This window comes from Oxyura jamaicensis, chromosome 1 (assembly GCF_011077185.1).
Source record: "Oxyura jamaicensis isolate SHBP4307 breed ruddy duck chromosome 1, BPBGC_Ojam_1.0, whole genome shotgun sequence".
In the NCBI taxonomy this organism is placed as follows: Eukaryota; Metazoa; Chordata; class Aves; order Anseriformes; family Anatidae; genus Oxyura; species Oxyura jamaicensis.
Window position 1 is genome coordinate 30,856,065 of NC_048893.1, and position 13,052 is coordinate 30,869,116.

At 36.8% G+C, this 13,052-nt stretch overlaps 1 protein-coding gene across 2 annotated transcripts in view; it reads right to left on the reverse strand.

Annotated features, from left to right (window-relative positions):
- GXYLT1 (glucoside xylosyltransferase 1) overlaps window positions 1-13,052 on the reverse strand; it is a 32,532-nt gene that overhangs the window by 5,423 nt on the left and 14,057 nt on the right. For both annotated transcript variants that reach the window (XM_035341707.1, XM_035341714.1), the window contains 5 exons: window positions 8,708-8,882; window positions 7,862-7,987; window positions 6,782-7,033; window positions 524-647; window positions 23-195 (listed from right to left, as the gene is read on the reverse strand). In XM_035341707.1, coding sequence (XP_035197598.1) covers window positions 23-195; window positions 524-647; window positions 6,782-7,033; window positions 7,862-7,987; window positions 8,708-8,882 — 850 coding nt within the window. The remainder of the gene's footprint in view (window positions 1-22; window positions 196-523; window positions 648-6,781; window positions 7,034-7,861; window positions 7,988-8,707; window positions 8,883-13,052) is intronic.

The window sequence follows — 13,052 nt, forward strand, 5'->3', positions numbered from 1 at the left end:
GTAAAATTCTGGACACACTTACATTTTTTATTGCTTCATAGACAGCCCTAAAAGTTGGTTGTTTATCATCATGGTAAACACCTCTGTTTCCATGAAGAATAAATATACCTTCTTCTTCAGCTTCCTTACAATTGCTTCCATAAATGCAGTGGTCAGGCCGATAATTCCATTGGCAAGGAAAGACATACAGACTTTCTGTACAGAAAAAAAAAAGAGAGAAAGCTCTGGATTAAGTATTGACATTTTTTTCAGGAGATGCATTCGTTTTTCTGTGATTTTGTTGTTGTTGTTGTTAATAGTACTTCATGAACTTCTGTACAGTTGTTTCAAAACAACAAGTCAAACTCTAGCAAGCTTCCGTTTTGTTTCTCAACCTAAAAAAAAGTTTTTTAGAAAAGGAAAAAAAGAAAAGTCTCTTGCACATTTCCACTGAAAAGTCTGCTAAAACTATTTTTCTCATTTTTTAAATGTCAAACAAAAGATCAACTTTATTATGCTGGACTTAAAAATAATGTGGATTTACCTGGATTGTGAAAAAACATAATATTCAATAGATCCTGATCACCCCATGTTATGTTTAACTTGTACTTCTTCAGCAGAGGCATAAGAATTTCTCCCCACTGTAACCGGACTGTTGTCATGTCGTTCTATTAAACAAAGAAAAACATTTACGCATTCAAGATAACTATACCTATGAAGAAGGAAATGCCCAATAGAATTTGTAACTTGCTTTCCAGAGCTACAAGTCTCAAATGTTTTATACATGTTTATATATTTATTTTTTAAATGACCACGTTTAGGGAAAACACAGTTATGGACATTTCCAATATACTTTATTTCTCGTTTAATTATCTTATGATAAGCAAAACTATACACATTTCCTACTATTCCATATTAAATTGTCTTAAGATTTCCCTCTAAAACATCTTAATACATCTAAGAAATATCTAAAATCTTAATACATCTTAATACATGTAAGAAATATCTAAAAATCTTAAAACATCTAAGAAATAGCAAGCTTTTTTTCTTGTTTTGTTGTTGTTGTTGTTTTATACAGCAGTAGAATCTAACACAAAACCAGACTTTAATAGATGTGTGCCAAGTAGATGGGCACCGTTTAAAATCTCCACACTTCAGATTTCACGCTTTCTGCATCTTTATCACAAACTGATAGCATACACAGGTTTTAAAGCTGCCTTTAAAAGTTTCAAAATGATCAATATAAAGTTATTTAATAATTCAAAATGCAGCTAAAAAGACTAGCTGTAAAGCAAGGTATAAAACCACATATATCCTTCAAAGGTTTTGAAAGAATTTTCACTGAGGTTTTTTTTAGTTACTGAACTTGAACTTCCAGAGCAAAGACACAACTTTTCTCTTGCAAAAGGCAGCATGGCTCTAAATCAACAGCTGTTGCTTATTTCCCAAATTGTTGATTCAGCAAAATCACAGCTCAAAGGAAAAAGTTCTTCTAAGGCTTGGCTGAGGAGGTGCTACTTGGAGTGAGCTGGCCTATGCTAACTCCACATTACCACAAAAAAATATTATTTGCGGTATAACAAGTTACATATTCTAAAACTAATTTCATATCTTTACACCACCTTTAAGCTCAACTACAACAAAAAAAAGGAACAAGGCTGCTCGCTCTTTACTTTCTACTTGAGTTTGGAGATTGAGGATGGAATAACAATAGGTCTCAAAGGGAGAAGATTCCTGAATGAGTACAGGATTATAGTCATGATTCTTTTTAATCAAAGTCATTAATAATAATAAAAAAATAAATAAAACCAGAACTCCAGTATTGTTTGGAATTTGAATACAAAACCATCCCATTACAAAACCAAAAAGACTACCCAGGACCCCAGGATACAACATTTCCACTGGCAAACTAGAAAGGAGAAACACTAGCAGTTCAGCTTTTAGCTTTTCCTCAAATCATTTCAGCCATTAAATATGAAGGGTTTTTAGAAATGAAGACTGAAAAAGAAACGCTATCAGATTTCAGACAGGAATTAATACAGAAAAAAAAAGATCTATAGGTTGTATGATGTAAGAAGCCAAACAGAATGATATTATGGTCCCTTCTGCCCTTAAAAAATAATGACTATGATTGCTTGCAAGTATTTGACACCACGTAAGAAATGCACAAGATAATTTGTCTCTAGCAAGAATTCTCATTAGGCTCAGTGCAATGTGATTAAACAAAAGAAAACTCAGACCAAATACCAGGCTAAAACCCTTCAAAAGCAAGTCAATTAGACTGAAGCACAGTGATTGGTCCCTCACATGGACTTTGCCGTCCACGGAATATTGACCTAAGGTTTGAACTTGTACTCAATGCTAAGGATCAAGAACCGTGAGCTAATTTAATTCCATTACCAGGATACCTATGATAAGAGTATAAAGAAGCAAAAAAAAAAGTTTTAGAGCAACCCATAATGATATTATTTAATATTGTTAAAACCATTAATTCATATGATTTTCATTTAGCTTGTATAGTTTATATAGCAGAATGTATCCCAAGGAGATAAAAAGCGGGTAAGAGCATATATCACATCGCCAGGCATCTAGAAGCAGTACTACTTGACAAATAGTGTTATTAGATATCAGAATCGGAAATTCTAATGTTTCAATAACCTTTGCATAAATAGAAAATAATTAAATATTAATTTATTAACCCTGACGTGTAATGAAGCCAGTGTAGGAATCACTGAGCAGGAGAAATTCCTTGAACAGTTATATAACCTCCTTCTGTATAATTCTACTTCACTTGGTAGTGAGGTCAGAGTGAGAAGCAGAATGCTCGAGCTCGATCAGAACTGATAATAGAACTACGTTTTGAAAGTTACTCAAGTAAATATGAAATAAATAACTAGGATTATCCTTAAAGGATCTGAGAATATAAACCGTATCTCCAATATCCAACAAATTAGAAAAAAGGTTAGAGAGGTTTACCAAAAAAATAAAATTCTGTGCTAGATACCATCAATCTGATATAGGCAAGCTCTATGAACCCTCCAAATGTCAGCTTTTTGAGTGAAACAAAACTTGTAAGAGCAGAAGTACAAACAAAATATCCATAACAATGTTAAGATGGTATCTTCAGTGTTTTTGGATAATATGCTTTGCTTTAATTAGTTTGATCATTACTGAATTATATCCCAAAAGACTTGTGCCTGGCTAAGCCTGAAGTCAGAAGGGCTGTCACATTTTGTCTGGAACAACGTATGGTTATCTTCCTCTTAATGCTTGTAGGAGGATGTAAAGTTGACGAAACATACTCAGATCATAAAGTAATATCTAAAGAAAACTGTAAGTGCAGTTCCACAAACCATTAACCAATTTATAATTTCATTAATGCCATATGAGAGCGAGTTCTCTTCCTTCTGGTTACATGACTCCATCTTGTTCTTGTGTTACTATTGTAGTGCCTAGAACTTGAGAGAGAGAGTGAGAGTGAGAGTGAGAGAGAGAGAGAGAGAGAGAGAGAGAGAGAGAGAGAGAGTGCGTGCACTGATTTACTTTACTAAACCAGCAGAAGGATTTCTTTTCTCACCTGTTACCAAATTTAGCTGGATCATGGAAGAGTCCAACAAACAACAGAGGCAAGGACAAAGCAAGCAAGAAAAGCAGTGAAAAGCTGCTGAAAAGAGATGGTAACTTTCCTTCTAGAACGAATTAGCTTCTGCACTGGCTTACCACATTTCTCAGAACTACAGCCTTAAGCAATACTGAGTGGTCACAAAAATTGTATATAATGGCTTAGGTATTATTGACTCTCTGCTTTTGTCTAAACATACACACATACCTCTCCTTTGTACACACTACCTGGAGTTATTGTCTGGTGTTTGTCTGATCTTGTAAGACCTCATTGCTTTCCTTGAGTGCCTACTATAACACTAAGTATAGCAACACTCATGTTTCCATATGAATTTGATAAAGGTCACAACTCTCTTTTCACACAGCCTTTAGGGCTTTTTGTTAAAGCACCATACCATCTCTGCAGCGTTTGCTATATCCCTTCCAGTTTAAAAGTCTCTATATCTATAGAACAGTTCAGTTGGAAGGGACCTTCAAAGATTATCAAGTCCAACTGCCTGACCACTTCAGGGCTAACCAAAACTTCAAGCATATTACTGAGGGCATTGCTCAAACGTCTCTTGAACATTGACAGGTTTGGGGCATCGACCACCTCTCTAGAAAGTCTGTTCCAGTGTTCAACCACCCTCAGAGTAAGGAAATTTGTCTTAGTATCTTGTCTGATGAACCTCCCCTGGCGCAGCCTTGTGCAGCTCCCGTGCATCCATCACCAGGGAGCAGAGACCGACACCTCCCTCTGTGCTTTGCCTCCTCAGGAAGATGCAGAGAGCAAAGAGGTTGCCTCTCAGCTTCCTTTTCTCCAGACTTGACAACCCAATAGTCTTCAGCATCTCTTCACAACACATGCCTTCCAGACCTTTTACCAGCTTTGTTGCCTTCCTCTGGACACTTTCAAGGACCTAAACATCCTTTTTATACTGTGGAGACCAGAACTGTACACAATACTCATAGTGAGGCTGCACCAACACTAAACACAGTGGGAGAATCACCTCTTTTGACCAGCTGGATATACTGTACTTAATGCACCCCAAAATGCAGTTTGCCCTTTTGGCTGCCAGGACACACTGCTGGCTCACATTGAGCCTACCACCAACCAGCACCACCAGGTTCCCTTCTGCAGAGTTCTCCAGCTGCTCATCTCCCAGTCTGTGCCTGTGTCTAGCATTGCTCCATCCCAGATGCAGCACCCTGCACTTACCCTTGTTAAATTTCATGTCACTGATGATTGCCCAATACTCCAATCTATCTAGACCCCTCTGCAAGGGCCCTCGCCTCCAGCGAGTCAACAGCAGCTCCCATTTTGAATCATCAGCAAATTTGCTAAGGATGCATTCCACTTCAGCATCCAGATCATTGAGAAAAACATTCAACAGAACTAACCCCAGAACATTAGCTGTGTTCCCTGGGGAACACAGCTAATGACAGGCCACCAGCCATAAGTAGCATCATTCACTACAACCCTTTAAACTCTGTTGTTGAGCCTGTTCGTCACCCAGTGTAGCATAAACCTGTTCAGCTCACAGTTGGACAATTTGTCCAGAAGGATGCTGTGAGTGACAATATCAAAGCCCTGACTGAAATCCAGAAAGATTACATCCACCAGATGTATATAAATCCGCTATATGTATACAAATATAAAGTCACGTGATATTACCGCTTCCATCTCCTAAATATTCTTGCATATTCCACATTCTATCACCTAACTGCTGCTTTGCAAAGATGACACCAGGCAGGCATGACACATCTGAAGCTTCTTTATCCAGTTTTAGTCTTTTCTCCAGCTATACACTGTGCAATGATCACACTATATTCATACAACACACAGGTAAAACACCTGGAATGAACGTCCACAGATAGACGCTTGTCATTTGTTATACAAGTACCTGAAAGATACTGAAACAGCATTTTAAAATTAAGAACTATATCCAAAGAAGGCATTTCAAACTATTTCAGCTGGCCTATAAAACCCATATATGCAACACCATGCATCCAACCATTAGATCAGTTTCTTGCTCAAGACAATCACACTTCAAAGAAATGTACAGGAGGACAAAAGCAAGGGGAAATAGGCTTAGAAAGTGAACAAAAAAGATTAAGTTAGTGCAAGAAACAGGTTCTCAGCAACCATGTTAAAAGCTGCATACTAGAAAAAAAAAAAAAGGTATACAGAACACTTTTTCTTACTTCTGTATCAAGCAAGAGGTACAGGTAGCTGCAGCTACAGTTATACCAGGGAAAATTACAGCTACTGTAACATTATACTTTAACTACAGCTGAGGAAGTCTATTTCTTATTTTTCTTAAATTCCCTGCATTTCCATAACAACAAGGCAGTGCAAGCATGTTAAGACAGAAGCCAAACATTTATTAAAATGGAAATATGTGAAAAAAGTAACATCTACTGCAAATTTATATTGCCACTCCTAAGGCTGTACCTTCCCGTAGTTTTTGACTATGATTATTTTTCCCAATCAAACGTCTTGCTATTTCAATGCAGATTTTTTTTTAAAAAAAAGAAGAACAGAGAGAAGTACTTTTTCCCCTAGCATAATCACACAATACTGCTTCTCTATTTGTGTTTGAAGCATATCAGAAAAATCTGTGAAGCAATGACCACTTCTGTTGCTGCACATGCTGCTATAGTACTTAAATGAAGTTATTTCTCTACAGAAATTATGACTGCAAAGTAAATCAAAAGACACTTAAGCTGATCATCACCTGGTTACAATTTCAAAGATCAAAATTTACAAATAGTACAGTTAAAATAAGTTACTAAATGCTTTAGCACCACCTCCTGGTCATATTACTTTATACACACATTTTTCAAGTTAGTTTACAGTATACATAAACTGTTTCTGATGATCTCTGCAGTGAAGAAAGAAAAGTAGGCTATCTACTGAGAAACGTAATTTATAGCAACAGACTGTATCCAGCCACATGATACTCCAGAACTAAGGAAAAATAAAACAAACGGACTTACAATTCAAGAATTTCAAGCCTTGCAGTGAATGACATTTTTAAAAATTAGAAGTTAAATACCATTTTAGACACAGCTTATTTTTAGATCACAATTCCAGTTACAAGAAAAATGTTTTGAAAAATACTGTCCCAGGTGGATTTCAAACAGAATTGGAATTAAAAGTTGTAGAAAATAGAAATTGCAATAAAGACAACATACATACCTTGAAATATTTTCTTCTGATACGTGTCATATTCATTAACATGACTCCAGAATTTATTCCAGTTACTCCATAATAGGGATGCCGAGCAAAGCGATTGTACCACCCGATACGAGGTTCTTCATGTTCTGGTGCCATTGCAGCAATCTGGGTGGAGTTGAACTTTCTCAGGAAAGACCAAATATCATCGACAGGTCTCAAAAACAGGATGTCAGTATCAACATACAATAGTGAATCCACGTTTTTGAGGATTAACTGTGTGAGAGAAAAGTTTAAAAGAAGACAATTTTACTGAACTTCATCAAACAAGCTACTGCAGTTTACACATTTTAGTGCATTTTGGTCACATGCAAATACGTTCATGTTAGACTGATGTGTCTCAGTCAGAAATTTGTTATTTCCCCTTGTCCCATTTTGAAGAATTTTTGTAGAGTGAAACAGGTTTTACATAGGACACTAACACAAAGTCTTTATTTTATATAGTGGGGTTCCTCAGGAGTAGGTTGTGGGCCAGGTGAAACATTGGACTAACAGAAGCTCCTAACTTCCTGCACCCTTCCCTTGCTTTGCTACACATCTATTCAAACAATGGGGGAAATGTAAAGGTCCCCAAGAAGTGACAGTATTTGGGAGATAGCTGCCACTGCTACAATTCATTTAGCCTGAAGCATGATTTCTGAAGAATCTTAGATTAGCAAAGAAAAGGCTATACAAAACACTCTGGTAACAGTAGGCTATTTCTTGATTCATTCTCCTGACACTTCTCAGACTTGGGAAAGCAAGAAACTTTCTAAATGAATGAAGAGATGTGTGATAAATCCTTCATACCTCTGAAAGGATGACATAACCTATAGCACTAAGGATATAGTGCCATAACGCAGGAAGTAAGAAAAGGAATTTTATTCCAAAGTGCCTCAGAAAAAATGGTAATTTCAGAGTTTTTTGTTTTTGTTTTTAAGAAGGTCACAAAGGTGACTTTTATGAGTAGTAGTAGTTCTTTATTTAAAACTAAGCAGAAATTAGATTACCAAAGATAGCTTGATACACAGACTTCTGTGCTGTCCAACAACAGAAGAAACTTACTGGCAAGAACAGTCTTTGTGAAGCACATGGTTTAAACAATTTCTTCCATTCTGTCGCACTCTCAGTAGGAAATGTTATTGGATATAATGTGTAATTAATTTTTCCTTCATACGGTAAGTCATCAAGCTAGATGAAAAGATCACAGAAAAATTACTAGCATTCAATTTTATTATGAAAAAGAAATCACTTCCCATTTAAATTAATAATTGAATACCACTGCAACACCTCTCTTCCAAAGCAGAAATGTGCCCTGAACTACAAAAATCTGTCAACTACTCAACCTACTTGAATAAAAAGTGGCATCTGCAGGACACTATGAATAAAACACATCATATCAGAGCACATACACAAGTGCAAGTAAAATAATTATTATTTACAGGAAGTAAATACATCAAACATTTTTTCCCCATTAGTTTCCACAGGAGAAACATCAATGAAGTCTTTCTCAATTCAAAATAGCCTTACCCAATTTTGTCATAATTACTCAAAGTATGACATTTTAAGCACAAAAATAAGAAAATCCTCCACAGCTATATACCAGTCAGCTTCTAATACTGTCACTCCAGTCAACATTATATTAATTAACTGGATGTCTCTAAGATTAGACAACCACATCTAACATCTTCACAAACCAAGGTTTCCTTCTGTTCAAACGATGTAAGGCTGATTCAGAAGGAAAAAGAAATCCCCACTGAACATTATGAAGGACTTGAATATTTTCTTAGAACCCTGGCACTTAGAATTCTAGCATTATATTCAACAACTACTGCCCAAGTAGTAGAGAAACTGTTAGGTATTACTCCAGTTGTACTAAAAAATAATTAAATAAATGTTGTGGGTACTTACTATATCTTTGAAACTCTCATGCAATTGGTCCTCAGCAAAAATATGAAACTGGAGCGGTTTGATGCTGAAGATAATTGCTGATCTCAACATAGTAACAGTCTCCTCCAGTCTTTCACCACAGGCAACCACTGCTAGATGCATTTTCTCAGAAGGTTGTGCTTTCATATAATCATATCTGATAAAAAATAATTTTTTCATTTGACGTTATTCCTAGTACAGGCTTAAGAAAAAGCTCTACCGTTTTCTGCAGAATGTAATTTAACAAAATAGTTCATATGTTATTAAGTGAGCAATGGATAACTTAAACAGAACGTACTAAACAAATACTATACAATTGCATTATACCTCATACGTAGATTTAAGTTTAACCTGAACTACTCTTATATCCACTCCCACCATCCCACTCCATGAGGAAGAAACAAGAGATGGAAGACCTATACAGAAACTAGACACACACAAAAACAAATGAAAACAAAAAACAACATTTATTTTCTTGGCATTCTTACTATTCATTACCAGCAAAGAATTCCATCAAATTTGCTACATTAAAAGAAAGGCTGTGTGAAGTTACATCAAAATGTGAAAGGCTGACAGCACTTTAAGTCTATACATGAGTTACTAGCTCATTTTCTCCCTTTTCCCTGGACTTAGCACAGATATATAAAAATAACACATCTCATGTTTACATATATATTAACAGAGTTAAATTCTAAAAAAGTGAAATATCACTGCTTTTAAAAAGTTGTGTTCAAGAATGTTTTTCACAATCTATCTATATCTTGTCCATCTTCTGCTCCAGTAAATCCTTACGTCATAACCATGTTTCAAAGTTTCTCCAAAGCACTGGCAAAATGCAAAAAAGATTTCTCTTCTCCTTTCATCCTGCAGGTATATGACTTGGTTTGGAAAGCGGTGAAGCTAACAACTCAAATGGCTGTGTGGGATGTCCTGGTGCTCCCAGCAGTGCCAACAAATTCCTCAGGTACCCTGATCATCTGCATTGCCCACATCTTTGGGGCCAAACCACTGCAAGGTGCAAGAGCTGGGGAGTCATTTCTCCCTTGGCCAACAGTTACAGTGAAAAGCGCCTGCTACATATTATACAATGTATGTTTTAAAGCTATTATTTTAACACAACAGGCTAAAATTATCATCAGATAAATACTAGTGTTTGCTTGGTATCAAACACTGTGGGCATATTAAAGATGAAACTGTTTTATTGTTGTTGTTTTCATGTATGTTAACTATTAAGAAAAGCTTTCAAATTTTTTTTTACACATCAGCTCAGAACCAACCTATACAACAATATTCTACACTTGAGCTATTCGCATGCAACTAAGGTAGGAGATGGCCTAAGAGAACTACAAGCATCTGGAGATTTAAATTACAGCTTTCAAGTTATGAAAACACACGATTCTTTGATGTTAGAAAAGACATTCCCAAACTAGTAACAGCAGAGAAATGCAAACATACCACCCATTCATAGAAACTTGCTATAGATACACTCCAAAATACACATTAAGAGATCTGATTTTTAGCACAATCTCTACCTTATTTACACAACTAAAACGTATCTAAATCCATATATTTTTCCTTTAAATTAACAAGAGATACAATGCCAATATGCTTTTTTTTTCCAGGCATGGAAGATAAACACATTATTTTGAGTTCTTTGAAGCAAAATACTAGCAACGGTATCATTGTAAAACTGCTGAAGTTTGGTACCATAAATAACAGTTGAGTTATTTATTTCAAATAGTTCAAATGTCCTAAAAGAAATCCAACAACTCAAGGACTTAAGAGTGACAAAACCTCAATTAGAGCATGAAGTCAGTCTTAAGGTCTGAGGTGTTACTAAAAATCACATGGATGAAAGACCTCATTGGTTGGATTCAGATCCAAAACTGGGCATCTAAAATGAAGATGCTGGCTTATAAAATTGTGTCCAATCTCTTATTAAAGCTAATGGAGATCTGGTGAGCAGGCAATCAACCCTAGACAACAATTTGTTTTACTTCAAAATAAACAGCTAGGGCTCGATTCAATTGTTTAACATAGGTATAGTGCCATTTAATATGCTCCAGAATATCCCACCTGACCTCCAGGTACCAGCCCAAAAGGACAAGGCATCACAAAGATCATGTTCTATTAGTCCTATGCAGCTATCTGGGATAGCCTAGCACTTTGCTATTCACACCAGACATTTACTTCTTAGCCACTTACTGGCTAGTCACCTGGGCCACACTCCTTCAGTTTTAACAACAGTTTAAAACCTACTTGACCCAGATACATAGAGGCAGACACCTATATTCAGAAGAGCTATTCCACAGACTGAAGAAGTCCTGCAGCAAAACCTCAAAAAATAGTTCAATTTAACAGAAAAAAAATGTATAAAATATAATTTTTAAATGTCACAGAGGCATGCCCATTCAAACCTAGAGCTAATCTAAACTTTACACCATGTAGTAAGCAGCTGATGCAAAGCAAGCTAAATGTGATGAGAGTAGCTGAAATCCACAAATAAATGCACTGCTGCAGCCTGAACAAGCTGCAAGCACCAGATTAGCCTCATCACTAATCCACCGAAAAGGGAATTACAATAATTAAGCCCTGCAGTCATGAGAGCCTGCACTGATATTGCAAGGTCGTGTGATAAATAATGGCACAAACTACACACACTGCATAGCTGAAAGCCAAGTTCCCGAACCACTTGTAACACATGGCTTTCTATCAACAAGGTGTGATGAATATTATTCCAAAGCAGCTCTAAAACACACTGAGATTCAAAGACTACTATTTCTACAGCTAGTGGCATCTGCAAATAAAAGAACATTTCAAGCCACACAAGAAAAAACTTGTTATAATGCTTTCACACTCACTTTGCCCATATCTAATCTGCTTTGTGTATACGGCTTCGTGAGTTCAATTTTCTTAAATATCTGCTTAAAAATAGTTTCTGAAAAAGCGAAAAACTAGAAAAAGTTAAAAAAAAATTCAATGTGCATAACATGGGGAACAGCTGGACTGAGATCTGTAAGGGCCCAATGCAAAGCTTTATCTCTGAAGCAGATGGAGCAAGAAGCCATTTCAAAGAGCTGGCCATCATGCTCCGGGGAGATCACCAACTAAGAAGGGGATGAGACATAGTAGGTGTCAGACAGCACAGCAGGAGTTGTAAAACTCCAGAACTGTGGTTCTCACTCCATACTCTGTGAAGAGACAAGCTCTAATGATTAGAAGCTGCATTTGACTTCCCTGCACATGCACCACTGGCAGTCACAGCCTCTTTTTTTTTTTTTTTTTTTTATTCTTCACCCTGGGACACTATCTCCTTATACCTTGTTTCTAATCCTCCACTGCCTGCACCTTTAGTCACTTTTCCCCCCTCCTCCTGCCATTAGCAGTGGCATAAACTTCATGCTATCCAGCAGCATTTATCAGCCCAAGCCCTTCAGTCTCACCTTCATTAGCATAACCCACCAGCAGAGCCAGCTATCAGTGCCATGACTCATCTCCTTCCCTTCTTCAATATTATGCCTACACGACTTTAATCCTTCCCCTAATCCCTTTCAAAATCTTCTGCCTTCACTTGCTCCCTTCTCTACTTCTCCTTCCTGACTTTTCCAGCCTCTGTAACCCTCTTCCCCTTCTTCACTCCATCGCTCTCCGCTGCAGCCAGCGACGTAGTTACTTCACCAGAAGACAGCAAATGCTAAACCTTGTTCATTTGGACAGCAACTTCTCATCACCATGGGTTGCGTATGGTGTCTAATGACACCAGCTTCTTCAGGCAGTACAGATTTTGCAGCAGTGCAGTAGCTGAGCCGCCCATGAGCAAAGTAAATTTACTTTAGAAGAACTGTAAGTTGTCTGAACCTGAGCAAGTTTTCAGAGATGGGAAGGCTCAGGGCAGAACTTCTTACTGAACTTCAAAAAAAAAAAAGTTCTGAAAGTGACACTTCCAAAAAAATGGTTTCAGAATTTGAGACCTTTTTTTTTTTACTTTTAAAAAAATGTTCAGAAGCACCACGTGAAACAAGAATACAAATGAAGATTTTCATATGCATATTGCTAATTACCAGTACCCAGATGTCTTGGTGTGGGAAAACTTAGTGGGAAAGCTGGAGAAAGCAACAATTGAGTGACATACAAACAGTGCATTTCAGTAAGGCTTTCTGATAGACTCACAAGACAAATTTGAGAATTCTAGTTTCTAAAGAAAACAATCCCAAAATTGATGTGGGAGTCCTAGCTCGTGTGTTTGGAGCTCTGGTAATTGAGATAGAAGAGCAAAGAATGCATCTGTAGTCCAATGGAGGATACTGAGCAGAAAGCGATGACAGGA